Source organism: Danio aesculapii, chromosome 24 (assembly GCF_903798145.1).
Source record: "Danio aesculapii chromosome 24, fDanAes4.1, whole genome shotgun sequence".
NCBI classification, from domain to species: domain Eukaryota; kingdom Metazoa; phylum Chordata; class Actinopteri; order Cypriniformes; family Danionidae; genus Danio; species Danio aesculapii.
The window spans coordinates 6,342,200-6,369,889 of NC_079458.1; the positions used below are offsets into that span (position 1 = coordinate 6,342,200).

General features: G+C 36.7%; 1 protein-coding gene across 23 annotated transcripts in view; it reads right to left on the bottom strand.

The window, feature by feature from the left end:
• The window catches only part of obscnb (obscurin, cytoskeletal calmodulin and titin-interacting RhoGEF b), an 85,382-nt gene that overhangs the window by 35,474 nt on the left and 22,218 nt on the right, over nt 1–27,690 (bottom strand). For 6 of the 23 annotated variants that reach the window (XM_056450292.1, XM_056450289.1, XM_056450283.1 and 3 more), the window contains 31 exons: nt 27,393–27,659; nt 26,699–26,773; nt 26,329–26,409; nt 24,856–25,122; nt 24,288–24,554; nt 23,681–23,947; nt 23,119–23,385; nt 22,582–22,848; nt 22,234–22,500; nt 21,535–21,804; nt 20,745–21,014; nt 20,182–20,460; nt 19,555–19,812; nt 19,057–19,323; nt 18,551–18,823; nt 14,999–15,265; nt 14,123–14,398; nt 13,584–13,856; nt 13,208–13,498; nt 12,500–12,769; nt 10,805–12,061; nt 10,259–10,540; nt 9,181–9,262; nt 8,882–9,015; nt 7,962–8,159; nt 7,698–7,739; nt 5,830–5,937; nt 3,879–4,097; nt 3,319–3,349; nt 1,714–1,757; nt 1,483–1,584 (listed from right to left, as the gene is read on the bottom strand). In XM_056450292.1, coding sequence (XP_056306267.1) covers nt 1,483–1,584; nt 1,714–1,757; nt 3,319–3,349; nt 3,879–4,097; nt 5,830–5,937; nt 7,698–7,739; nt 7,962–8,159; nt 8,882–9,015; nt 9,181–9,262; nt 10,259–10,540; nt 10,805–12,061; nt 12,500–12,769; nt 13,208–13,498; nt 13,584–13,856; nt 14,123–14,398; nt 14,999–15,265; nt 18,551–18,823; nt 19,057–19,323; nt 19,555–19,812; nt 20,182–20,460; nt 20,745–21,014; nt 21,535–21,804; nt 22,234–22,500; nt 22,582–22,848; nt 23,119–23,385; nt 23,681–23,947; nt 24,288–24,554; nt 24,856–25,122; nt 26,329–26,409; nt 26,699–26,773; nt 27,393–27,659 — 7,518 coding nt within the window. The remainder of the gene's footprint in view (nt 1–1,482; nt 1,585–1,713; nt 1,758–3,318; nt 3,350–3,878; nt 4,098–5,829; nt 5,938–7,697; nt 7,740–7,961; nt 8,160–8,881; nt 9,016–9,180; nt 9,263–10,258; nt 10,541–10,804; nt 12,062–12,499; nt 12,770–13,207; nt 13,499–13,583; nt 13,857–14,122; nt 14,399–14,998; nt 15,266–18,550; nt 18,824–19,056; nt 19,324–19,554; nt 19,813–20,181; nt 20,461–20,744; nt 21,015–21,534; nt 21,805–22,233; nt 22,501–22,581; nt 22,849–23,118; nt 23,386–23,680; nt 23,948–24,287; nt 24,555–24,855; nt 25,123–26,328; nt 26,410–26,698; nt 26,774–27,392; nt 27,660–27,690) is intronic. The other 17 variants (XM_056450287.1, XM_056450286.1, XM_056450305.1 and 14 more) reach the window with 15 other exon arrangements.

Consider the following 27,690-nt stretch of genomic DNA (forward strand, 5'->3'; position numbering starts at 1 on the left):
ATATAAACATGTCTCTTTTTTGAGGTCCAGTAAGATACAGTGATTTTGTTTGCGGATTGTTATTAATCATTTAAAAGGTGAATCTGCAACCTGTGCTCTATTTCAGTATTCCCACTTATTAGTTCATCCACCCCAATTTCCAAGCCTTTTCACACATGCTAGGCTCATGCAAAAACAGTGCACACTGTTTTGAGTGAATATGAGGATGCGATCTGTAGAGAAAAACTATATTAAAGCATTTATTAATTATTAGTGGTGTAACAGATCACAAATCTCACGGTTCAGATCGCATAAGGGTTTTTTTAGTCACGGGTTGGACCATTTTTTGGATCAGCCGAAAAAGGGAGGAAACAATTGTCATTTATTACAAAAACAGTCCTGCAGGACACTTTTAGTCATAACAAACAGAACCTAGAACCTGAAATAAAATAATAAATATTTTTTTAATAAAAATAAAATGAAGAAATAATAAAAACAGTTGTAAAATATTCAGTACTGTAAAAAACTCACTGTTACTCCTACTGTTGCTGATAATGCTAAATGTAGAAATCGAATATTATAATTTGTACAACCCATATTTATTTTTAGTCTCATTTTCAATAAATGATTCAGTTATTCACTCATAAACCTAGTTTCGTTGCTAGACGTGTCATTTTTTTTTAGAATTATTCAGTGGCATATTTTTGATGGCTGGTCGTTGCCACCTATTGCTTAAATAATGTAATTGCTGCCTACAATTTTCATTTTTGAGCATTGTTAAATGCATATGACTGTGATTTTAATCTTTACTTTAAACATCAGTGGTTATATTTAAACTATAAACTGTTATTTCAGTACTTCTGTGTTATTTGACTGTTAGTTTGTAACTTCGTAACTAAGTCAAAAGACTAAAGACTCAATCTCTTGCTTGATTTTTGTGTTATTCAAACAGATTTGAATGCAGCGAGCCGAAGGTTTAATAAACATGCAAATCACCATCATTTATAATTTATATTGAGTGAGTGTTGAGATCCCGATCTTTTAATGATTAATCGTGCATCTTACACTGAATGCATTGATGCAGGCTAAACAGGTAGTGACAGAAAACACCTTAATGAAACCAACCACATCCCGTATATCCCACCACAACTTCTTTCGTCATCATTATATTTTACAGGAAAGCCTAAATGCTTTCATACATGTGATTTGAATGACACGAGAGGCTATCTCTCGGTGATTGTTACAAATTTAGGATTAATCTAGAAGTTAAAAAAAAACAATTAATCCACGGGCCACGTGTGTTTCGAACCGTGGGTTGTTATCCGTACGAATCACGGATCAACCGTGATCCGTTACACCACTATTAATTATAAAAAACAACACAGTAAATATGCAGTACAAACATGTGTACATACTGTAAGTCACAGAGCAATATAGTGGGAATGCAAGCAACAAAATACATTTAGCTTACTATAATATTATGTAAAAAAAGCTTTCTCTTACCTTGCGTGATCTTGGCAGATACCATTTCTGTGATTTGCGATGTGAGTTTTTTTAAGAATTCCTCTGTACCCACTTCACCCATGTAAGGCAGTTTGATCTCTCCTGAGATCACAGATTATCACAGTAATCATTTGTATTGTTGCAAATTCACATCAGTCAATTTGACAGCGCGCTAACAAAATTAAAAACTTAAGAAAATAAATACCAATTATTAATATAAATAAGTTTTACCTTTGCCGTCCTCCTCAGGTGGGCTAATGGTAATTCCTAGAACCCTGGAGACAAACATTTTGTAATGAAATACATAAAGTCTCTAAAATTGCATGGATGTAATATAGTATAAAGTAGGGCTGCACAATATATCGACTCAGCATCGATATCGCAATGTGCGCATCTGCAATAGTCACAACTCAGGATCTCAGTGTAAAGTAGGGACTATTGTTGACCAGGAGCTTGTAGATTAATGGCAAAGTTTAACCAGTTTAGTTTATTTTTCTAGTGGTGTCAAAATAAATTGTTTCTTTGGTGCACCGATATGCAGACAGGGACAATTCGGTATCGGTTCAGTAATTATCATAACCGGTTATTACGTACTGACGTAATTTATCTCATATGCGCTATGTTCACTGCTTGTGAGTTTGCTGGACAGTCTTTCACTGACACTCAAGTTACAGCAGAAGCCCCTATTTCACTGCGAATGAGAAAATAAAAGTAACCTCCATTTCTCTCTCTCATTATGGACCACTGACCTGTTGGTGTGAGATTTTTCCGCTCCTCTCGGCTGTTACAGCGTTACTTCTGGATACAGACACGAGCATGTCTGAAGAGCGATTTTTCTCCACCGCGTCTATCATGGATCAGCTGTGATCGCCAATGCCATTTATCAGTGTTTAACATTGGTGAACAGCTCCAGAGTGTTAGAGCCAATCGCAGCCCTTTTTGTTGAGCGCGTGACCAATCATAGGGGTGTAGGAACTAGCTTGACAAGTCTCAGTAAGTTAGCGGGAAATTTTATGTTTATTTGCTATGAATGCTCATGTTGTTCTGTGCCTGTATTTGAGGTTTTAAAGGTACAGTTCATATATTTAACTCCTTGTATTAAAGAACAATATTGTATAACAAATAATATATAAATGTAGTTAAACATTTTTATAAAATATAAAATTGTGTATGGAAAGCATCGTCAATGCACTTTGATGCACCTAGATATCGAATTGAACCGAATTGATGGCATGATAATCGTAACCAAACCCTCAGACCAGTGTAAGTTCACTTCACTATTTTTTCCCCTGTTAAACACATTAAGTGAGTTTAAAGCATTCAGGCACAAGAAACAATAGCATTTGAAGCTGTTATTGGTAGTGAAGACTATCAAGTGTCATTTTACGCTATATTTTAAATATCTTACTAGACAAATATAATATAAAGCATTTTTTCTCTCATTTAAATTATTTTTTTTCACCACTGAAATCTAATTTAAAGTTAATTTTAATAAGTTAGAGCTTTGATAAAAACAAAATATTGACTTTTTTTAAAGGGGCAGAGCTGCTACGTGTTTCAGTTGAGATTACGCCAAACATCAAATAAAAAATGTGCATTAAAAGTTAATTTAAATCGTTTATGCAGATGCACTCCCTTATAAACTCACCCTAATCATTCTGAAATAGAAAAAAATATCCACAAAAACAGTTAATTTATTCTATCTAGTGAAGTATTTTTCATATTGCAATGTATATAGCTGAAAAATAATTTTCCGTTTTTCCAATATCGTGCAGCCCTAGAGTAAAGTAATCTAAAATCTGACAGCTGTAAGGTTTTACAGTATATTTAACTTACTCTGGACCAACTTTGCCCTTTTGCGCTGGTGCTGTTGGACAGAAGACAATAAACACACCAATTATCCATTATTTGAAAAAAATGGTAAAGCCAGAAAAGTACATATGTGACCTTGGACTGCAAAACTAGTCATTGCATATAGGGATGTTTGTGGAAAATGGCAAAAATATGTTGCATGAGAAAAAAATTTTGATTTTTATTTTATGGCAAAAATCATTATATTACATGAACAAATTTTGTAAATTTCCTTCCAGAAATTATTTATTTATTCATTTATGTATATATAGTTTTTGATTAGTATTGTACATTGCTAAAAACTTAAAATTTGGGAATTTGAGAGGTGATTTTCTTTATTAATCTGATTCTAGATTTTTAAAGAGTTGGATCTAACAAACGATACATTAATGAAAAGCCTATTTATTCAGCTGTCAGCTGATGTAAAAATCTCAATTTACAATAACATCCTTTTATGAAATGTTTTGTGGTCCAAGGTCACATTTATACTAACTTAATGTAATATTGGCTTAAAATATTATTGCCAAGAAACCTGTCATCCTAACCTGTGTCCACGTCCAGTCGGGCTGTGTTTACTGACTGTCCAGCACGGTTAGTGGCGATGCAGGTGTACATGCCGCTATGTTTTTTTTCCACTTCCATGAGGATTAGGCTATGTTGACGACCAGAACTGGCCACCTTGTAACCTGGTGTGTCTGCCTTGATCCACAAGACATCCTTATCTGACACTTCCTTTAACCAGTTCACAGATGGGGTTGGGGAACCTTTGGAAGACAGTGACTTGGCTTTACATGATTTATATTATGTGATGTCAAACTGAACAATGTGCTTGATTCTTCAATCTAGGCCTGTCATGATAATTACTTCTTGATATGCAATATATTGTCTAAATTATTTATTGTCATCATTTCTGTTATTGTCTTAATAAGATCACTTTATGCAGCCCTCTAATGGCTTCATTTAAAATTCACATTGTTTTAATTTGAAAGTTTTTTTTTTTTTTGCCAGAATATGGCAGCATAAATTGTAGAGGTGTTAAATGCTGGATATTGACTATCTACCAAGATATATTGGGTATATAATATTGAGAAGATTTAATATTGAGGTGGCTTTAATAATATGTAATAAAAATGTGAAATGCCTTAAATTGATAGTTCACCCAAAACTGAAAATTCTATCATCGTTTACTCTCCGTTGTTTCAAATCTTTGAGCTTTATTTTTCTGTTGAACACAAAAGAAGGTATTTTGAAGAAACCTATAATACTTAACTTCCATAGTATTTGTTTTTCCTGCTTATGGATGACAATTGCTGTTTTTTTAGCATTCTCCAAAATATCTTTGTTTGTGATCAATAGAATTAAGGAACTCCCAGGGACGTCGCTAGACCCAATTCACTGGGGCACGTGCCCCTGTAAAAATCTCCAGTGCCCCAGTAAATGCATTGAGATATGATTTACTTCATATGCAAGTGTATTTATTAAGAGTGGTAATTCCGAAATAAAGACATTATTCTCTATGTGCAACCGAACCAACGCTGGTAAAAGCAGTGTGTTTAATAAAAAAGCAAACTGATGCATCTCCGCGTGTGCGCCGAGAAATTGTGCCTCTCCGCGTGTGCGCCTCTCACACGTGCTGCTCTCCTGCCGGTGCGAGTCCCGGTAGTTAACATGCAAGCCAAAAAAGCAGGCTACTTGCTTGTCACGCACCGCTCATGCGTTGTAAAACCGGCATTTTGTTTAGGTAGTCGACAAAACTAAAGTTCAAACAATATGAGGGTGATCTTACTAAGCATGCCTCCTGATTTGAAGCAAATAGATATGAAGCAAAAGGAGGGATGAGGAGTCAGGGAGGTAAAGACTTAATAAACCTAATTCTCTGCCATGTGTCAAGTGTAAGAAAACAGATAATTAAATAAAACATCTTTTTTTTTTTGTATTTTATTGAATTGTCTATAGAATTTCATTCCAATGAAATTAATATTTAAGCAAAAGATTTCCTAAATGATCTTAGCATATCACTCCAGTTTTGTCTAAACATTGTTTTCCAGTTACATTTAAGATTATTTAGAATAATAATTGTATAATAACAAGAATACTTTTATTTATAAATAAAAAATAATTTATTTAAAAAAATAATAATATTATTATTTTATTTATTTATTTATTTATTTTTGGTGCCCCAGTAGAGCTTTATGTCTAGCAACGCCCCTGGGAACTCCTTTGGAATCACTTGAGGGTGAGTAAATGATGAATAAATATTCATTGTCAACTATCCCTTTAATAAAGCTTTCACTCTTTGTGCATGTGCAGATGACAAGCAGAATGATTGGCTAAAATGTTGGTGACAATCAATTTTATGTACAGAAAGTAGGCAATATATTGCATCATCAAAAATCACTGTTTTGTCCATAAGTAGATATAGTAAATATTGAGACAGGCCATTTTTCAAAACATGCATTTGAAGTCATTTGATTTAATTGTGGTGATACAACGTACCTTCTACTTTGACTGACAGTGTTATACTTGCTCCTTGTTTCACCTTCTTGTTGCTGAATCTCTCCAGAAAGCGCGGTGGCACAAGTGGCACAAGTGGCACCTTTGAATCTATTGGTTGGAATAATGCATGTGGTAGAGCATATTATGTACATGCAAAGTCTTTGTTATAATTAGGGATGTAACGATTCACCTGACTCCCAATTTGATACGATTCACGATAATAATCTCATGGTTCACAATTTTGTCACGATTTTTTAACAAAATTATTTGAAACAAATTTAAGATGAAGAGCCGTTTCAATTTTTTCTTAAATGCTGCTCATTTTTGGCAAAATAATAAATTGTCTGCCATAACTAAATTGCTATAAAAAAAAAAAAAGAATAATACAAACTAAAGAAGACTCGTTAATATAAACAAACTAAAACTGACTGTGCTGAGATTTTAAAAAATGTAAAAAGGAAATATCAGCAAATCTCTGTTTTCTGGCATAAGCTGAGGCTCTTCTAAAAAAACCTCTTTGACTGAGGACTGAGATGGCTGGTGTGGAGAGGAAAGCCTTTCCTAAACCGGAGAGCAGTGTGCACTAGGCATGGTACGATAACCATTTTCAAGGTATACCGCGGTTTGGAAAAGTCAAGGTTTTAAAACCGCTTTTTTGTTTTTTAGGACAACAGTATCTTCAGAAAAGATATCCAAAGATGCTGTTTTAAATTGTACAAAAAATCTGGGTTTTCGAAACTAATGAAGACGGCAGAAGTCAGTAATTCATTTGAATTATTTAGCCTGACATGTTTACTGTTCCAAAATACTTTAAATGTTTCTCAAAATCAAATGTATTGTGTTCAAAAAAGTGTTCGTTTTTTACCCAGACCTTTAAAAAGAATATATTTTAGATCTGTAATCACAATACCGTGAAACCGTGATGTTTTTATCCAAGGTTATCATACCGTCGGAATCCTATACCGGCCCATGCCTAGTGTGTACAGAGGTGGTCAATAGGCCCTCTGCTCCAGGGGACTGGCCACTGGCTTAAAATACGGATTATAAAATTAATAATTATATAGTAGGAAAGAGACAGGAGTTGAACATGATAATGAAGATGAATAATGAATTTTACTTGTATAATTAATTAGTTTAAGTATAAGTGATTCACTTTAGAAGAGATAATCTTGAACATTTTTAAATATTCAATTATAATAAGCAAATTATTAAAATGTGCATATACTAATTTGAAAAGGAGAGAGTAAAAATAATCTAATACCTGCTTCTGTAACAGAACAACTTTCTCTTGTAGTCTGAAAAACATCTTCACATTTTAATGATGCAAATACTGGTGCACCGTGTGATATCTATAGCACTCGTCGGAGCAAGCAGTGCTGCAAATCATCCGGCCTGTGTGGTTTGGCTTATTAATAGCTTTTTTGTGTAGACATTTGTGACATACGTTTTTCACTGTGCTTTATCTGCGACGGTTTATCTGCATCATATTTGTTGCTCTGTTATTGTAAGTAAACGTCTTTTTGCAGTATTTGCACACAGTTTGTGTTTTGTCTGGCGCACTTCACTGCTGTCATTTTACTCTGCCGCCCCAACTCTTGCTCGCGGCTGATGTGCAGGTTAAGCGAGTTTGCGAATGTACAGTGCTCTTTCTGTTCAAAAAATGTATAACAATTTATTCAACATTTCTACCGGCTTGAATTGTCACATATTTGAATCAATTTCCAACAGGCTTATGGTGAATCGTTACATCCCTAGTTATAATTAGTGCAAATTTTAAAATGCATTTGCCCCTGTCTACACACCATGTGGAACTACAATTCCCAGTCACATGTGGTGTATGCAACAATATCAACATTACAGATGTTTACCTCTCAGTCGTCCCTGTTCAGGTGCTGGGCGCTCTCCAGGAGCTAATGAGTAAAAATTAAGTAAAGAACAAACAGAAATATATTTAGTATTTACTTATCACATTATAATATAAAATAACATTTAGACAATTCACTAATAATATTTGATAACTTTAATGTGCTTTCATTTAGTCATTTAGCAGACACGTTTTTTTCCTGTCACAAACTTGCAAAGACCTCATGTAAGTGACACGTAAGTCTTGAAAGTAAAAAATGAACATTTACCCAGTACATTCATTCGTGCTGAAGAGTAAGCAGAGCCAGCTATATTGCTAATGTAAGCGGAGTATTCTCCAGTGTCTTCACGCTTAACATCCAAAATCTCAAGACTGTGTTGATCTCGCTCCGTTGACAATACAATTCTGCTGGAGGCTTGAAGTGGGGTGCCATCTTTAAACCAGTAAACCCTTGGTGTGGGAAATCCTGCAGAAAGGTGTTGAACAAAAAATAAAAAACAATTATTTGAAACCTATTTAGCTTCTGCAGTGTAAGATTTTGTACTAGATAGATGTGGTCCATTGTGAATGTTTGTTAATAACATGAACATGAGTGAAAAAAAATTAAGATGAATACAAATGATTTATGCTATCGATGTCATTAGGATTAAACTGGCTAGAATTGAATATCAGATGAAACAGATTAGTGTTGGTAATGCATGATACTGGAATTCAGTACCAATCTGTACTGAAATTTAAAAAAAATGTCCATTTCCTGCTAACATTTGAGCGCTTTTGAGCACATTCTTAAACTCCGCCATTGTGTTCACGTGCTCAACAGAAATGACTGTGATTGGCCGTGAAGGTCATCAGTTCACTAAACTCACTGCGTTTTACTGAGTGTAACCACAGATACAGGGACACTGGAGCATTTTAAAGCCATGAAGATCAACTGGTCTATCTATGAGCTGACATAAGACCAATTCGCTGATGAATTAACTGATCTTCATGGCTTTAAAATGCTCCAGTGTCCCTTTATCTGTGTTTACACTCAATCAACAGTAGCGAATTCAGTGAACTGATGACCTTCACGGCCAATCACAGTCATTCTGCAGTTGCAAAAAAGATTACATTTGAAATAAATAGTGCATAAATTAACAGGTTACCTGAAACTAAACAGAATTTACATTCATGAAAAACACAGCTTACCTTTGACCCTAACACTCATTTTTGCAATTGGTGCTCCAGGACTGAGGAATAAGTCATGTAGCTCATCCACAACCTGAGGAAGGAGCTCATCCTCTGCCACTGACTCAAAAGCCTCTGTGTCTCTGTGCTCCGAACTAAAACACCAAACACAAGTAGAAGCCCATTTAGAAGCTTGACATGTAAACGAGAGATATGGTTTGGCGGGATCTTTACACAATATTGTTTTACTTGTAATATTTACAAAAAATATAAAAGCGCGCACACACACACACACACACACACAAATGAATAAATCTTACCTAGAAACATAGCCTTTAGCACTGACATAAGATGATGTTTCTGTGGCATCAGCGGCTGTGTCATAGTCTGAACTGCAAGACACTTTAAATAGAAAAAACTGAATCAATATATTATTATTATTATTTTGCATTTGGCCTTTATTTGACAGGACAGCAAAATGACAGGAAGTGAGGTGTGAGGGAGGGGCACAGAATGGTAAAAGGTCCATGAGCTGGGAATCGAACTTTGTATGCCCGGAGTGATGTTGCTCTATATCGTGCCAACAAAGGTGAATCAATATTTAAAAATCATGAGTAAAATTATCTTTAACATTTCAGCCAAAAGATAAAAATCCTTTACTATTACCCTTGTCGTTTTTTAACCTGCCATTAAATATTGCTGTTCATCCAGAGTGCTTGTAAAACTGTAAAGCTACAAAATTTCTGCAAGTATAAAGCTAAAAACTTCTCCCAACTTGCCCAACCTGCCCAACTTCTCAAATCCAAATATAGCCAATTCAAAAAGTTAGTATCAAGTGATTTATATTAAGTGATATTGCAGAGCCATGGTGAGAGGGGACTTTAAGAAGATTACTTACATTTCAAAGAATTTAAAATCATGCTTTGTTGTTATGCAGTGAGGGTAAGTGCATGATCATAAACATTATTTGCAGGTAAATGACACTTTAGATTTTCAAATCAACATTAATCACTATTGAAATAAATTAAGAACAAAAAAAAATGCTTAGTTGTGCATATCTAATACAATTTATGTAATAATACCATTCATCTTAAATATGTTGATAATATATATATATATATATATATATATATATATATATATATATATATATATATATATATATATATATATATATATATATATATATATATATATATATATTAGGTGCATTTCAGGGCCATCTAGTCACAAGCAACCATTAATTTCAGGAAGCACATGCATTTGCATGCTACACATATTGACTGGTAAAAGAAAATGTCATCTTTGTTAATACACCTTTTGGGATTACATTGCTTTCTTGAGTAAATCTGTGAGTGTTGGGTTTTGATTAGCATTTTCTTTTAACAGTGTACTCACTGTCCACCCTCAGCTCAGCCTTGCTGGAGGCGATACCACTGTCATTTTCTGCCATGCATCGGTACACTCCCATGTCTGTGGGAAGCACAGTTGTGATGATCAGCTGGTGACGGCCTTCCTGATCTTCATTGATCATGTAGTGATCATTTTCTTCCAGCAGCTTTCCATCCTTGAACCATTTTACAGTGGGAGGGGGTTTGCCCACAATTACGCAGTCAAAACTGACTGGAAATCCATCAGGAACATCTTGGCTACGAAGCTCCGTCATGAACACGGGGGCCGCTGGGAGGTTGTTATGCAATTAAGATAATGACGAAGAGCAAATAAAACCAAAAAAGAACACAACAAAGCAAAATCTGAGCAGGGATGCTGAACAAGGCAAAAACATGACATGCCATTTCTTTAATATCTAAAGAAATGTACAACATTTATTAAACATCAAAAGTGCTGACAAACAAAATTGTACTCTGAACCATGCAAATTCATGAAGAACCAAACAACAGTAAAAAACATTTGTAGTAATACTATATGGAAGAGTTGTCATACCAGGGGCTCCTGTCATGAAAGTAGGCATCGGTTGGTCCTGAGTTGGGGTTCGGGAGCCATCTTCAGAGAGAGCCATCTTTGTTATACGCAGCTCTACCTTTGCACCTGCCGCTGGTATGATGGCTGTTTCAATTGGCACTCCTTGATAAGTAAACATTTCCTGGAACCGCTGGGAAGCCACTTGAGCTTCTGTACGATTATCAAAGCGGATGTAGATATACTGATCATCTTCCCGATAGGACTGAAGATCTTGTGGGGGTAAATCTCCTTCATCTGCACTCACAAATGGTTCCTCCTCCACATCAGGAGGAAGACGGGTACGAAGAAGTCGCCGTAGCCGTTTACTTGCCTGACGTAAAGTCTCATCCATCTCGCTCCCTGAGGAGCTCTCAGCTTCACTATCAGCACTGTATCCCAGAGTGAGAGGTCGTCGCACAGATTCCCTCAGTGACCCTACAGTGACTTTCCCACTGTGGGTGGAAACGCCAAATTTATTGGTGACTTCACATGTATATACACCAGTGTCCTTGGTTGTGGCAGCTGTCACTACTAGAGAGCAGGTGCCATCATTATAAATGTCAATATGGTGGTGCTTGCCATCTGTTAAGGGTTCTCCATCCTTCAGCCAGCGAACTTTATCTGGCTTACCCTCCACAATGCACTCTAGATGAATTGTCCCATTGGGCTCTTTAGTCTGCTCCTTAAATACTTCTTTGAAGACTGGTCGCATGTCCTTCCTAGCTTTATAACCCTTGAAGGCTGCCTGAATCTTGACCGCAGCCTCTTGCAACTCATCCCCATTCTGAGCTTCCATTAGCGGCTCCACAGATGTCTTTGTAACAGATTGCTCAGTCATCTGGAAGTGCTCAAACAATTTCTTAGATGCAACAGTTTCAGTGTGACTTTCCACTGTCATGGAGGACTTGCTGCTTTTCTTAAGGTAAGACACCAAACTTGTTCCACTCAGAGATTCCTCATCAGAACTGGTATAGAGATTTGGTTCTGCTGTGATTTTGGGCCCTTGCTCAACTGGTCTCTCTTTTATTTCTTTCTCAGGCAATTTTCCATCTTTCTTTTGCATTTTGTCTTTGCCGTCTTCTTCTGGCAACTCTGAAATTGAGTCTAATGTGGGTTCTCGACTCATTCTTCTCTTCTTGACCACTGCCTCCCACAGAGCATGTAAATCTCCCTCAGAGGCAGCCTCAGGAGGCAGTTTGGGCTGGTTGCCCGCATCCTGAGAAAGTGTACCATCATCTCCTGTAATCATGGAGCCATCATAAATCAGTCTCACTCAGACATTTTTATTTTGGACAAAAATAAAATATTAAACAAATCAACAAAATGTCTCAGCAACAGGGATTTCTGCAATGAAACTCTGGTAATCCGAAAGTGGGACTAAAGTTTTAGAAACACGAACTGAGTTTAAACATAAATTAGACAAAAACAGACGAGCTAAAACATTAAATATCATTAATATCTGCACATATAAAATAATTGTATTTAAAATCTATATTACATGCTTCAGAAAACATTCTAATTTGTAACATGAAGTTGCTGGGAAGAGACTGAAAAGAGATTAATCTTGTAAAGAAAACCAAAAAGTAGACAAAACACACAAAAATATTTCTAAACATAAAACAGACAAAAACAACACGAGAGTCTAGTAAGCCAAATTTGATGGTTAATTTAAAGTACCTTCAAGGTTGAGGTTGATTGAAGTCTTTGCCTCATCTGAGGCTGAACAGGAATAGACACCCTGGTCTGTAGTTTGAAAATCTTTTATGAGCAAAACTTGGCTCTTGCCCTCTGTTACCACTTGATATTTGACCCCGACCTCTAACTCTCTGTTGTCCTTGAACCATGTAACTGATTTGGCCTCTGCAGAAAGTTCACACTCCAAACGAACCATCTTTCCTTTGTGAAGCTTAGAGGTGCTTAACATTTTGGTCATGGTCACTGGTGCATCTAAAGACCGAAGTCCATTAAAAGAGGAATTGAAGGAATCCAGCAAGAATTCAACAAGAATAAAGAGAGGTTCTTCATAAATTATTTACAACAAATACAAAATACACCCATGTGAAACAATTTTTAGTGATCTACTGCTACTATAGCATCTAGGGCTGGGTTCTTCTTATCTAGTTCAAGAGTGCCTCTTTCCTGCAGAGTTTAGTTCAAACTCTAATTTAAAATGTTTCAAACAATAATAAACTTGTGTCAGTTTGTTGGAGCAGAGCTGGAATTAAACTCTGAAAGAAAGTTCTCCAGAACCTGTAGTGAGGAACCCTCATTTAAGGCACACTCTAAAGGCACACTTGCAGAGGCCGTTGGGTTGGATTAACATACATTGTATTCACTATGAACACCGTAATATTGCTTTCAATAATTCAGTGAGCGTCCACTTACCGAGTGTCACAGTTTGAGGCAGCTGGACAGGCTCTCCAATGCCAGCACGGTTAATAGCTGCCACCCTGAACCTGTAACCTGCCCCTGGTATTAGATTTTCAACCAGAAATTCGGTGTTGAAAACTGGTTCTGTGTGGCAGGGCAGCCAGAGGACACTATCTACTAGACGCATTTCCACGCGGTATCCAATGATTGGGCTTCCACCATCACTTAGTGGGGTAAACCAAGACAAGGTGATAAAGGTTGGGCCTTTACTCACTAGCTCTGGGTCTTCAGGGGGATCAGGCACAGCTGCAAATAGCAATAAAAGTTGAAACTAGGTTAGACAACAAGTAATGGCAAGTTTAAAATGAATGTAGGACAAAGTAAGCTTTACCAATTGTAGTTAGTTTCGCCATTGATAAGGCATCCCGAGCTGCAAATGTGATTTCCTGTGTGGGCTGAGCCTGTGCTTTCTTCAAAATGAGGCTGTAGGAAGAACCACTGGTTCTCACGGCCCATTGGTCATTACGTTGAAGCTCAACACCATTTGCATACCAAGTCACTTCATTCTCAGGCACAGCTTCATTTAAAGTACATGTGAACTCAACTTCTTGTCCTACAATTGCAGTCTTGTCTTCCAATGGTTTGACCACCTCCAGTTGCCAAGCTGTACAGAAAATAATAATTTCCAAATAGTTATTTATATATGTTTTATAAACATGTTTTATATGTTTTTAGTCTATTTAATGTTGTGTACTTTGACATGACTTGTACTTGTAGTGTTCAAAAATAAAATAAAAAACTTAATTTAACAGCAGCTTTTTAAAAAGCAAATGAAAAAGTTTTAATAGAAAATAAGTTGGGCCTGTAAGTTTAAAGATAAATTTTCATAAAACCTTTTATCTAACTTATTGTTAATAAAAAGTATCATACCTTTGACAGTCAGAAGGGCAGTAGTTGATGAAGTGCCAGCTTGGAATGTAATCCTTGTGTTTTCACAAGGCTGCAAGTCTTTTAAAAGCAAAAGATGTCGTCGACCACTCTCAAATGAAACAATCTCCACATTTGCAGATTCCTTTACAGGTTTGCCATCAATTAACCACCGGCAGTCTTTGTTTTCAGGTCGTGACAAGGAACATTCAAAAAGTGCTTCCCCACCAATAATGGTTTCCATGTTACTCAGCTCTTGGAGAATGTCTATGGGTTTAGCTGCAAGAAAGACCCAACATCTGTAAAATAACAGTCTTAACCAAACTACTACAAAGTACAATCATTTTGACGAACTTGGAAAGAATTTAGCCAATAAATTCTGCCATTAAAACAACAACTGAAGTAATCACGAATCGCACTTTTTTCGCAAGTTTTTCCAACATTTTAAAAACATACAAGCGATCATAAAGCATTGAGTAGTGCGAGAAGCAAACAAAGCTGTGATTTAGCTCATAGTTATTGCATAGCCAGCCAGATGATGTTGCTAATAAACAATTAAACAATTTTTTGGCTTGAGTAAATGCAGGGGAAAAAAAAAGAAATTTAATGCCTGTAATTACTACCTTAAACTGCCCCAAAATTTAAAAGAGTGCGTCACGTTAGATTTCAAATCTGGATCTGAGTATTTTAACATTTCATTCATATTCACCAATGAAATTTTGGTATGTGATTGAAATCATCAACATCAAAAATGTTGAATGTTCCACTAAAATCCTTTGTGGTGGGCCCTTACTAGTGTAAGTCACAACTGTTTTGTATGATGATACAACTTTTATTATAAATGACAAACAGATTTTCTCCGTCTACAGGTGTGCTCACCTTGCACCCTGAGATGTGCCACAACAGAGGTTCCCTCTGCCTCACAGGAGTACATCCCCCCATCCTGGGGCTCCACACAGCTAATGTACAACCGCGCAACAGTCCAGTCCTGTTCCATTATTACCCTGCGACCATCTGCTTGCACAGGTACACCATTTTGCTTCCATATGGCCTTGACAGGCCGGGAGTACTGACAGATGAACTCTGCAGGCTGCTTCTCTGCTACATGCTGGTCCTCCATTGCACTGACCACCTCCACGTTGGGATCTATAGAGGGTTGGTGGTGGGGATAAGTAATATTTATAGGACCCCAGTGCACTTTGGAGTAGACTTAAGCCTCTATTCATTTATGAGGTGGGATTTAATCTAAATCGCAACTGAAATGCAAACCTGGGCCCGGTTGCATGAATGCCCTTAAGTAATTTGACTTAGGTGTATCCATGAGGGGGAAAATCCATGAGGCAAGGGAATTTATTAAGAACGTTGCAACAAACTTCTTAACTGTCACCCTTACCAAAGTGTTTTTACGAAGCATGTGACTATTTCTGGCAACATACAACAATGAGTGCTGTAGTTGCTATAGTTACTGCATCTCAAAGTAAACAGAACTCAATGAACCACAAAGCCAACCTTTGCTAAACCACAGTTGTATTAACTTATTTTCTCACAAACATCACAGAAAACTAAAAACAAACCAAACTGGACAGTGAATGAAAGACTATTGTTTTAGATCAATATGCAAAATCTCCAAAGTGTACTGTATAACTTATCAATCACTCATTTACACAAAAGTATTGCATTTCCATTGGTAATATTTAATAATTGCTTTATTATATATGATTTTCCTGTATATATTCTGATTTTAAGATCACTTAAGGAAGCAGTTTTGGTCTCTTAAATTTATCAAGTTGAACTTGTTGCTAAGAATAACGAAGGCGTAGGGCTAAGGGGAAGATGTAGATACCCCTTCGAACATAGATTTTTCAGGACCATACTCGAAACCAAGGGGTAAGAAAATTTCCCAACATACACTAGCCACAACGGCACCCGGAAGTAAGGAGATCCACAAATTAGTAATTTTTTGTCATTATTATCGAATTTTTACAACAAACAAGCATATGTTTTAATATATTCATAACCGCGTTCATGTTTTACCATCATGCTTTTAAAAAAAAACGATAAAATAAAAAACGCTAAATTTCGCTATCTATAATCCATAATAACAATAAGTTCTGTATAGTAGTCCCACAACATTCTGACACTAGATGACACTCGAATACCCTATCTGAAAAGTCTAGTGGCTGGGAATGACCTTTTTACAGTGTCTGCTATAATGTTAATGTTGTTTTTTGTGTTTACATAGATGAATATGGCCACTGTGTAAATGCACAGTATAGTTATGATCTTATAGCCACATTAGATCATTATGATGACATGATATATGCCTTCAGTGATTTCCTGATGATAAATACCAAAAAATAACACAACTGGAATAACTACAGCAGTCGCGATCTTCTGATCTCATGTGAAGTAAGAGATCGCGATGACATATGATTACGTGTGCAGGTGTTGTGGTGGTGTCCCATTTCTTAGGGGTAAGTTTTGAAGCTCTTCCCCTTCACACTCTGTTTCAAGGGCCAAGGGGAAGGGGTGCAAAATAGATTTGTGATTGAGCCTTAATGACAATCCTTAGGTTTGTTAAGGTTATTTGTAAGCTTAAGTGCTCTGATGCAACCGGGCTTGGGTGCATTTATAACTTCATCTATCATCTAAGCCACTGATGTAGCTGTTGCTTTTTCTTTTACTTAGAAGCATTAAAATAATAAGTTTTTCACAGTCTATTATAAAGTCAAATACTAAGTATGGTAAATGCATCATCTTTTGCTTCTACTCCAAACTGATCAAGGAAATGGTCAACAACAATTACCAGAGGCCTAGTTGCAGTGTAAAATCAAACTAATGGCAAATTCTAGAAAAAGTACATGCAGTAAATGCGTAGTTGTTGATGAGTGCATAAAGGATTGATTTAGAATACATGCAAGACTATGACATACTGTATATACTGTTTGTCCAATGAAACCCAATTAAAACAAAGAGTGTATACTGATTATAGACACCTTTAATAATTGATCCATTTGGGGTGGGGGAGGTTTATTTTCAGCAAATGTTAATACAATTAATTTTGATTGATTATTATGAATTTAAATTTACATGTTCCACAGTCCTAACATATAAAAACATCAGAACCAACAAACATCCTAGGCATCGAGGCCTGGACAATAGGTAAGCCCAAAAATCAGTGTAATTTAAATATTAGTATGCCAATTTAGTAAGTAATTAGCAAGCCATGATACTGCAGCCAAATGAACAGAAATACATGGACAACATGCATCCATGAATCTCCCGAAAATATATTATCTATAGAATTTGTAATCAACTCTTTTTACTTTATGCTTTAATATAAGAGCTTGGCATCTAAAAAAATCTGGGTATGGTTAATGCCAATAAAATAAAATAAAGTCAGGGTTGCATTATTAATCACTTAAAGGGTCATAAAATACTTAACCACCTTATGTGAAGTTTTTTTTAACAGAGTTTGTTACACATTATGAAAAACGATGGTATTGTCTGTTTACTTTATTTATTGGTTGGTTTTCGAAAAACCTGGTTAGTTTGGATATTTTTGAGTTATTTTCATCTTTCGAGTTTGAAATGCATAATGATGATTATTGTGATGCATCAATGCTTGCAACTGTCCTTTATTCTATGAGAAGAAGCTGCACTTAATTACTCAGGACAACACACTGCTTTTCTTTGATGAACATTTCAAACTGAAATAGCTTATACTAACTTAGAGATAACTTTGCTTTTAAGAGTGTCTGTGTATGATATAACCAATCAAATGTTCTTTATGAATGTGAAAATATGCAAAAAGCGGAAATATGCAAAAGGTCCAACAGCATCAGTATATTGTACATATAATTTTGTCTAATTTTTGTCATATTTTGTTTCACATTATGGATAATTGCAGTGTGTATTTTGGGGGGGTCATTTATGGCTATGACTGAATGAGAACATCCACTCCATAGTTGACCATACCTACTGTGTGTTGATTGACAGCATTTTTTCAATGAGCTAACAGATGCAGGAAAGAGGGTTTTATGACCCTTTAAGCAAAGAATTCTGCAGGGTAGTCAAATCAGATTTTGAGTAATATTAATAATATTAAAGATAAGTAATTCAGTAGTAATGTGCATGTATGGCATATTTTAAAAGCACACAACAATACTCAAAGGACTGACAAGCAGTCTGCAAAAGGATTGACTGAGACACAATGGTAGACTTATGATCCAACTGCTTAACCATAATAAGGCCCTATAACAGAAAATATAGTAAACTATAACAAAAAAAATGCTTTAAAGAATGAGACACTAACTTTTAGATGTAGGAAATTCATGGACACAAATTTAGTCCAATGGTATTTGCATAATTTTAAGCCTTTAGATCTTGGTGCTGCAAAGTACTATCAGGCCACTGCAACCCAAATGGTACCTTTCACTAACAGCTTGGCTGAGGACGTCAGGGCACCTGTTTTGAACAGGACTGTACCCGAATCATTGGGAGAAAGGTTCCTTAGGGTGAGAGTGTGGACATGATCTTCACCCATACTTATTTCACTGAAGGTACTGTTCTCCAAACGAGTGCCGTCTAGCCACCATTGAACTCTGCCTTTGGCACGACGAGAGAGCTGGCAGGAAAAAAATGCCTGTTCGCCCACAAATACATCTGTATTCTTTATACCCGATACTATGAGGACCTCAGCCTCTGCAGAGACCAAACACAGATAGCCAGAGATCACTGGTGTCTAAACATACTACACACATTAAGGATGCATAAGAAAGATCATGTGTAATTTTGGCATAAGAACATTTTCCAGAAGCTACAGATTTCAATCAACTCCGAGCCCATTTAAGACTATTTGTGTCTGTTTGATCTATAACAGAAGTTTGCAGAAATTAAAATACAGTTTGCAAATGTTTTAAACATGTTTTTGATACCTTGCACTGTGATTGATGCTGTGGTCAATTGGTCTCCAGCATCACAAGTGTAGTAGCCACTGTCCTCTGGTTCCAGATCATGGACATGGAGCTCCAACACACATCTTTCCTGTTTTAACTCAAATTTTTTACTGGGCTGTAGCACCACTCCACCCTTTCTCCACTCTACACTTTTAACCGGCTTAGAAAGCTCACAGCACAAGGTGATACTATCTCCCTCTATTGCATTCTGGTTCTCTAACTCCTTCCGGAAGTACGCAGGTTGACCTGATGATGGATGAGAAAAGAAGTTACAAGAAGTTGTACATGTCCAGTTTTAAAAGGCTGATACTTGTGAAGGTATCGCAATCTTCTTTGCATCACAAGGTAGGCAGTTACAAAGAGAAAGATCTCCAGAACATAAGTTCTGTCGCCTTGCAGTCCACTTGCATTGACTTTAAGCTCAGGCATGTTGATAAATTTAAAACAATAAAGTCACAGGCCTGCAAACCCATTTACCTTTAACAGTAAGGGTGGCACAGCTTTCTGCATCTTTGGTTTTGCATGTATACAGCCCTGCATCCCCTTCCTCCACCCTAAGGATGCGAAGCTGATGGACGGCTCTATCCTTGTAGTGCAGATATCTGCCCCCTGCCTTTATCATCTCCTCATCTTTGTACCAGGCGACAGCAGCCTCAGGGTCGGAGGTCATGCAGGACAGTGTGACTGTTTGACCCTCTTTGGCAGTTAAGTCCAGAGGCTTCTCTAAGAATACAACTATGGACAGGAGAAACCCAAACCCAAATTCTGTCACATCAAAATGTCTGCCTGAAGATTCTGAAACTCAGACACTTCAAACCAAATATTCTGATATATGAAAAGAGGTTTACTAAGTAAGAAACTCACTTACTAAGTTTTAATGATTGTAGACAAGACCAAAACTTTCAAAAACAAAAAAACAAAGAATCTCTAACTCCAAAAACAAACAAGCTATTTTGAAGAGTAGCTGTAGAATGGCCAAAGCAGATGGAAAAGCAACTAGAAGCTATTTGTTATGATTGCATTAAATGAGGGCATCTACTACCTAAAGACAGGCAGATGGTTGCTTGTTACCAACGTACACTTGTAGCCACAATTTATCATTACCTTTGGGTTTCTCCTGCACCATCAAGTAGGCGACACTCTTCATAGGGCCAACCACAAAGGCTACATCACCTGAATCATCGGGTGTGACCATTTTCAGCACTAGGCTGTGTTCCCTCCCTTGGCAGCTGATTTGATTCAAGTCATTGTTTTGAAGGTGGTTGGAGCCGAGCCACCACTCGACGTTAGTAACCCCTTTTTGGGACACCTCACATTGGAAGATAGCATCCTCGCCCGTTATCACAGTCACATCCTTTAATTCTCTTGTGATTTTTACACATTCTGGGAATGGATGGAAGGAACGTGATGAAAGGGACTATTGAGGACCATCTAAAAAGTCAATTGAGGTAAACATCCCACTTCTGACTAGTATTTTTTTTTTATCCACTAAAAGAAAATCTCTATTAATTAACTAATTAATTGAATTTTTTAAAACAATTATGACAAATATATTTAAATAAAAAAACTACATAATGCAATTCGAGATGCTAATATTTTGTAATTTTGCTCCCGCAGATGCACATTGGATCACTGAATTTGCCTCTAATGAAGAATCAAGATTTTACCTTTGACAGTCAATGTAGCTTTGCTTTTTTTGTCTCCTGCTTCACAAATGTACTCGCCAGCATCTTCCACTGAGATCTTGTGGATCTCCAATATCTGGACGGTGCCATCCCTCTTTATGGAATACTTTTTTCCATCAGTCAAGACCAGAGTGTTTTTCTTCCAGGTCACACTTGCATCAGGGATTGAAGTTTCACAACATAACGAGGTAGTGCCTCCCTCGGTGACTTCCTGGCTTGTCAGCTCCTTTGCAAATGATAGCGCTGGGATTGCTGGAAACAGTGATACACAGAACACATTCTAAGACATGTGTATTACCCCAAACGTGGATATTAGAAGATTGAGATGTCAACAAATCTCCTTTGCTCTCTTTAATGGAACCAGGGACAAAGTAAGTGTAAATTTCTTAAGAGAAAATCAGTAAAAAAAAAATCAAACATTGCAGCACTTGTTATAGATGACTAACACATGACAAGACAAAACATGACATACATGCAATAATACAAAAATTCTAATAATAATGTGATTTTCATTAATTATTTGTGCTGTAGTGAAATGATTGAACCTATATCAAAGCAGTCCAGCATGACCTTACAATTATATTGTTTTTTGCAAACTCATTTGTTAGAGCATGCATCAAAAGAAGATAAATGCATAAATATTACAAATGTGACACTCAACACGTGCACTAACAGTGCATGTGTTTGCAACCCATTTTGATAATTCAAGAATGTGAATGTGAATGTGAATTAAATTGAATGAAATGACTTGTTTAGATAATCTAAATTTTACCTCTCACTGTAAGACAAGCAAAAGAAGTGTGGGCACCCACATGGAAGGACAAAGTGCCTGAGTCTTTCTGGGTTACACTTCTTAGTGTGAGTGTATGCGTTTTGCCTTCCATTCGTATTTCATTCATCTCATTGTTCTGCAGTGGAACATCTTGAAGTGTCCACTGAACAATGAGTGCATTGTCATGAGAGACCAGGCATTCAAAATGAACATCCTCGCCTTCATTGACAATGCAGCTCTTCAAGCCAGTTATGATTGTGATTTCAGGCTCTGAAAACAAAATCAGGTTTCATTTTGCAAAGTAACAAGCAATTAGGACAAGTTTACTCTAAATATAAAATGTTAAGTAGTCAACAGGTCAAAAAATATGAATAAAGTGCCCAATAAACTGCCCCATTTAGCATCCGCAATAAACTTTTCTAGAAAGTTCTCGGCAGGTCAAGACAGAGACAGATATCCTTTTTATATATGAAATGCAAAAACTAATAATATAAAAAATAATATACCAACATGTATGTTTATTAAAACTTCCAAAAAATTTAATAATAAAATTACGTGAACAGAGGATAAGAGATCAAGGATCAGTGTATAAGAGAGAATGGATGATGTTGTACTTCGGATGGTGTGGCATAAATAGGTGATCAACAAAGGATGATCATGTAAAGGAAGAAAGGAAGAATAAGGACAGGCGATTCCTACCCTTTACAGTCAGTTTGGCAGATGTCCGATCATGTTCTGTCTCACATGAGTACTCCCCACAGTCTCCTTCCTGCAGCTTGTAAACGATAAGCTCAGCAACAGCTCCATCTTGCTTCAGCTGATATTTGTTGCTTGCTTCTATTACTCTCTTATTTTTCCTCCAGATGACTTTGGCTCCAGACTTGGCAAGTTCACACTGAAACACTGCATTTTCCCCAGTTTCAGCCTCCAAATCATTCAGAAATGATTTGAAAAGAACTGGCAGTGCTGAAAAAGTCGAGTAAATGCATTTCAGGGTCATCAAGATTATGGGGATTTTATCATATAAAGAGTTCAATCCAAGCCTACCATTAACTTTCAGATATGCAATGCTTTGGCGGTCTCTAGTGTCACAAATATAGTCACCAGAGTCCTCAGGTTCAAGGTTATGTATGATCAGTTGGGCATGGTGGCCATGTTGCTTCAATTCATATTTAGCACAGGGGCAGAGGCCAATTTCACCCCTGCGCCATTCCACTGCAATGTCTGGTTTGGAAAGCTCACATTGGAAGCTGATGCTCTCTCCTTCAACAGCTGTCTGGTTCTTCAGTGCTTGTGTGAAGATGGCAGGAAGCACTGTCAATTCAAAGATTGGAATAAGATGCAAGATTTCATAAATGAATAGAGTTTCAAAATCTAGGAAAGTAAGACCAGGGTATACACGAATGCAACAATTCCAAAAAGAAAATTTGAATTCAAGTAAATTAAATCTTTCTTCAGCTTTGTCTTTATATTAAAATATGGCATCATTTACATTTCACCAAAATGTGATGAAGGTAACAGAATTTTTAAATATATATTACAAAGATGCAAAAAAAATCACTAAGCAGTTTGGTCTTCTCCTACCGTCAACCTTTATATTGGCAGTTGTAATGCTTTCTCCGCAATCACAACTATAGTCTCCAGCATCTTCAGGTTTGACATCAGTGATCTTCAGCTCAACAAAAGAGCCAACTTGCTTGATTAAGTACTTTCCTCCAGAATGGATCACCTGTGTTCCTTTCCTCCAAATAACAGGAACTCCAGGCTTTGATAGCTCACAGCACAAAGTAACACTGTCCCCCTCTTGAATTCCTTGGTTCTGTAGTTCACGCTTGAAGGCCACAGGTAATGCTGAGGAATCAGGCAAAGTTGTTAAGCCATGATCTTATTTGATGAACTTGACATGGACAAAATCGATTCCAAACAAATTCTTAGGGAAAGTCTTGTGTTTTTACCAAGCAAACAAACAAAAACTAACACAACCATCATGGCGCTACAAACCTTTAAGACAACGTATTACACAAGACCAGCCAATAAACACTTTTTTGCCACTGCTCTTAAGTTAAGGCATTGGTATAAAAAATGTTTGACAGATTAGAAAACTCCTAATTCATTGTAGAAGGTTCAAATATGAGCTCATTCCTACCATTGATTTTGATGTTAGCACTGCTGATGCTGTCACCACAATCACAAATATAGTTTCCAGCATCTTCAGGTTTGACATCAGCTATCTTCAGCTCAACAGCAGCCCCAACTTGTTTGATGTTGCACTTTCCCCCAGAATGGATCTCCTGAGTTCCTTTCCTCCAAACCACAGGGACTCCAGGTTTTGATAGTTCACAGTGCAAAGTAACACTGTCCCCCTCTTGAACCTCTTGATTCTGTAGCTCATCGCTAAAGACCACTGGTAATGCTGTGGAATCAGTCAAATATGTTGAACCAGGAACAGGATTTTGCAAGATAAACTGTCCTTTCCGCTGACAGATGTAAAACTTTCTTCTACAATGACTTGCTGCGTTTTTACCAGCTTGGAATATTTTTACAACAATATCCACATAATATAATATAATAAGGATAAGCTACAGTATAAACTAGACCAACAACTTGTTACTCTATAAAATACAAAGGCAGAACACCATTCACTACTTTACCTTGCCCCACTTTCAGTGAAGGCATAATGAAGGGCAGCCTTGTAGATTAAAAAAAACTTTTCATCGGTGTCAAAGAACGCTTAAACAAATGCTCAATCCTACCATTAACTTTGATGCTAGCAGTAGTGATGTTGTCTCCACAATCACAACCATAGTTTCCAGCATCTTCAGGTTTGACACCAGTGATCTTCAGCTCAACAGCAGCCCCAACTTGTTTAATGCTGTACTTTCCCCCAGAATGGATCTCCTGAGTTCCTTTCCTCCAAACCACAGGAACTCCAGGTTTTGAGAGTGTACAGCACAGAGTAACACTTTCCCCCTCTTGAACCTCTTTATTCAGTAGCTCATGGTTGAATACCACCAGTAATGCTGAGGAATCAGGCAAAGATGCATAGATGCACACTATGCATAATCAAAAGTCCTTTCCACTGACAGACGTAAAACATTCTTCTAAGAGGACCAATTACGTTTTCGTTCATAAAATATTTGAACAAAAATAACCACAGTAATATAAAACGTATAACTATAAATTAGACCAACAAATTGTTACTCTATAGCAGCCAGTATACATTTTATCATACCCTACCATAAGTGAAGGTGCTATAAAGGGTAGTCTTGTAGAAAAAAGAGGTTTCATCTGTGTCAAAGAAGGTTAAAAGCTCAGTCCTACCATTGACTTTGATGCTAGCAGTGGTGATGTTGTCTCCACAATCACAAGCATAGTCTCCAGCATCTTCAGGTTTAAGATCAGTGATTTTCAACTCAACAGTAGTCCCAACTTGTTTGATGGTGTATTTTCCCCCAGAATTAAGCACATGAGTTCCTTTCCTCCAAACCACAGGAACTCCAGGTTTTGAGAGCTCACAGCACAGAGTAGCACTCCCATCTTCATCACACACTTGGTTAAGCAGTTCTTGCATGAATTTAACAGGAAGAGCTGTTGAAATAAGGATTGAGTGTTTCTAAAGTTACAACTTTAAGACATTTTTACACTATTCTGTATTAAAGTAAAAAAAATCCTAAAATAGAAAATCCATGTAAAGACATCTGACATGATGTGGTGTTGCTGTTATAGTAAATCTCAATGTCAGCAACATTTTACTTTCATAAAAAAGAGCAAATACTGTTGTATTGCTGTAAACCAAATACTACTGTAGAACTTTTTGGATAATTACTACAGACAAAGTAACCGTGTTAATCCTAGAGATTTACATCTAACTAAAATTATAGATTCAAAATTAACAACAATGAAAGACTGTCCTGGCAATATAAGGGATAAAACTGCTCACGGAATAAGGTATATTTAAAGAATAACCACATTGCACAGAAATTGACCAAAAATCACACACACCTCCACCACTTTTCATATAAAAAACAAATTAGAGGAGAGGACGAGGGCACAAATAATAACTGATATCCAGGATATGTAAGTCTTTGGAACTGACAGTCACTTTGACAATGCACTCATCTGTGCTCCTATACACAAAACCTTAAAACAAGTACACTAACAATAATGAATGTCATGTGAGGCAAACTGGTAATCTCCTCTCTATCATCCATTCCCATCCTATACACCTTTGAATTCAGCATCCTATACACCTTTGACTTCACCTTTGACTACAGTCAACCATATAAAATGTAACTACAGTGAACCATATAAGATAAATGTTTGCCAAAAATGAGACTGGAACATGCAGTGATGCAGATAAAGCAAAAAAATAATAATAATAATAATAATAATAAAATAAATATTCAGCTATGAATATCATAAGAATATAGGAAAAACAACTAAAAGGCCAACAAATTAATGTACTTTAACAACCTACATGCGCTTTTCCCTTACGTAAATGCTATCAGTATAAAACAAAATTTTGTTAGGTAATAAATGTAGTGCAAGCAATAGTTCTTAAAAAGAAAAAAACATTTAAAGACAATATCTGAAGCAAGTCAGATGCTTAAGCAAGAAGTTTAAATGTAGATGATTGTCTTGATTATCAACAAAATACACCAAAACAAAGTGCACATGTTGTAATGCAAAAGCAAATGCATGGCCTCATGCCATTCCATTCACAAGAACAGGATTCCATCAGCACAACATGTTCCACAGTACATGATAGACAGGAAATGCACATCAGTTTCATACCACTGAGCTCTGTTTGTTTGTCTTTCTTCTGCTTCTGGGAGTCTGTTTCAGCGACAGCTGAAGGACTTAGGAACTTTAGTGCTATGAAAAAAGACACATTTGTGTAAACTGTGGCCCTTGGGCAAAACCATAAAGAACTTAAAACACTAGTAGCAATGCCTGTGCCAGCTGTGTTGAACTATAGTGGCAAACAAAGAGTAGAACAAGCAAACATACAGAATCAAATGTTATTTTAAAAGAAAACAATTATGCATGTTGACTAAATGAAAGCGCCTAAAGCCTGACTGATTTCAGACAGTTTAGCTTGTCCAAATGAGCATGGTGAACAAGAAAGCATAAAGCACAGACAATCAGTACTTTTACTTCATACCATCGACTGATGCCCCCTTCTCAGTAGACTGCTTTTGAAGTCCCAATTCAAACGAAGGTGTTTGGGCCTTCAAAACTGCATCAAAATATGTATATATTTTTTCAGATAGAATCAGAGACAATTGGTATGTCAAAGAATACATGAAACCATGGCTCAAAGCACATGCAAGTTCTATCAGAAATAAAGTAATGCGTGTAAAGCCAGATGAAGCCTTATATCCTTATTCTGTTCCACATATGAACTGCCCTGAACTCGAGACTACAAGCTTGAACAAAGCAACGTCGACAAAAACTGAGGCAATATCAAAACAGATGTCTGTCAGACTATATAGCATTACAGCACAGCAGGCAGAGACACAGCAGGATACAAGTTATCTGAAAGCTATATTTAGTCATTTCCAGAATAATTATGTTTTGCTAACAGTAGTGTTAGTGTATATCATTTGCAACATTGTAATGGTTTGTAAACACTTGACATGAACAATTGCATACAGCAATTACTTTTCAACTCAACTGTATGACCTCACTGGAAAATAACAAATGTAACAAACAAATAAACAAACCTCCTAACAACAACAAAACTTCAGTGCAAAAAAGCCATAACATTAAAATATGTAACAGTTTACAATAAGGTTGTCAGAGTAGTGCAGAATAACTAGAATAAAACTCTCAGAAAGATTAAGAATGATTCATACCCTTGATCTTCATTGTGGCTGCGGTTGTCTTGTCTCCGCATACACATGTGTACTCTCCTTCATCTTCACATTTTAGATCAGTGATCTTCAGCTCCACCTTGGAAGCTATCTGGTTGATTATGTACTTTCCTCCAGACTTGATAATATGGCTTCCTTTTTTCCACTGCACAGGGACACCAGGTTTGGAAAGCTCACAGGACAAAGTAGCACTGCCACCTTCATCACACTCCAGGTTCTGCAGCCCATGTGTGAAGACCACCGGTAATGCTAAAAGACCATGAAGAGATTTTGGAACCAT